Raw genomic sequence first — 756 nt, 5'->3', positions numbered from 1 at the left:
GGCTGGGGGCACATTCCCTGAAAAGGAGGTGCCAGCCCCAGGCTGCCCACGATCGTTACAGGGGTGCTCGTCACGGCCTGACCATGAGCGCCAAGCTGGCGCGCCTGGAGGAGCAGGAGCGAGCGTTCCTGGCCACGTACCGACACAGGGAGCAGCAGCAGCACCCCCCAGAGAGCAGCCCCCCAGCAGAGAGGCAGGAAAAAAAGATAAAAAGGAAAAAGCCCAGGGATGGAGCTGAGGTGCTGCGGAGCCAGGAGCGAAGTGGAGAAGAGGAGGAGGTGGTGGGAGAGGAAGAGGAGGTTGTGAAGAGGAAAAAGAAGAAAAAGAAGAAGAACCAGGAGCCAAGTGGAGAAGAGGAGGTGGAGGGAGAGGAAGGGAAGATCATGAAGAAAAAGAAGAAAAAGAACCTGGAGCCAAGTGGAGAAGAGGAGGGGGAGAGAGAGGAAGGAAAGGTCAAAAAGAAGAAGAAAAAGAACCCGGAGCGAAGGGGAGAAGAGGAGGTGGAGGAAGAGGAAGAGGAAGGGAAGGCTGCAAAGAGGAAGAAGAAGAAGAAGAAGAAGAAGGAGGAGGAGGACAAAGAGCCAGTCGAGACAGAGGTACCTCTGCTAGACACAGATGGGCCAGATGAGGCCGGGCATAGCCCCAGGAAAAAGAGGAAGAAGAGGACGAAGGAGCCAGAGTGAGGAAGGGCCGTGGCTGCCGTGCTGCGCCGCTGCTGGGACCATCGGGCTGTGAGAGTCCCCATCCTTCTTGTCG

The 756-nt window shown here is 57.1% G+C and overlaps 1 protein-coding gene across 1 annotated transcript; it reads left to right on the top strand.

Annotated features, from left to right (window-relative positions):
- Window positions 1-61: 61 nt before the first annotated feature.
- Window positions 62-683, top strand: GPATCH4 (G patch domain containing 4; the record flags this gene model as incomplete). The annotated part of the gene is made up of 2 exons (XM_009870655.1): window positions 62-193; window positions 488-683. Coding segments are annotated over 2 exons (328 nt in total), but the record flags the coding sequence as incomplete, so codon positions are not given.
- Between the last annotated feature and the right edge of the window lie 73 nt (window positions 684-756).

Source organism: Apaloderma vittatum, unplaced genomic scaffold (genome assembly GCF_000703405.1).
Source record: "Apaloderma vittatum isolate BGI_N311 unplaced genomic scaffold, ASM70340v1 scaffold37345, whole genome shotgun sequence".
In the NCBI taxonomy this organism is placed as follows: Eukaryota; Metazoa; Chordata; class Aves; order Trogoniformes; family Trogonidae; genus Apaloderma; species Apaloderma vittatum.
Note: the sequence above shows the minus strand (reverse complement) of the source record. Positions and strands in the feature narration are given on the sequence as shown.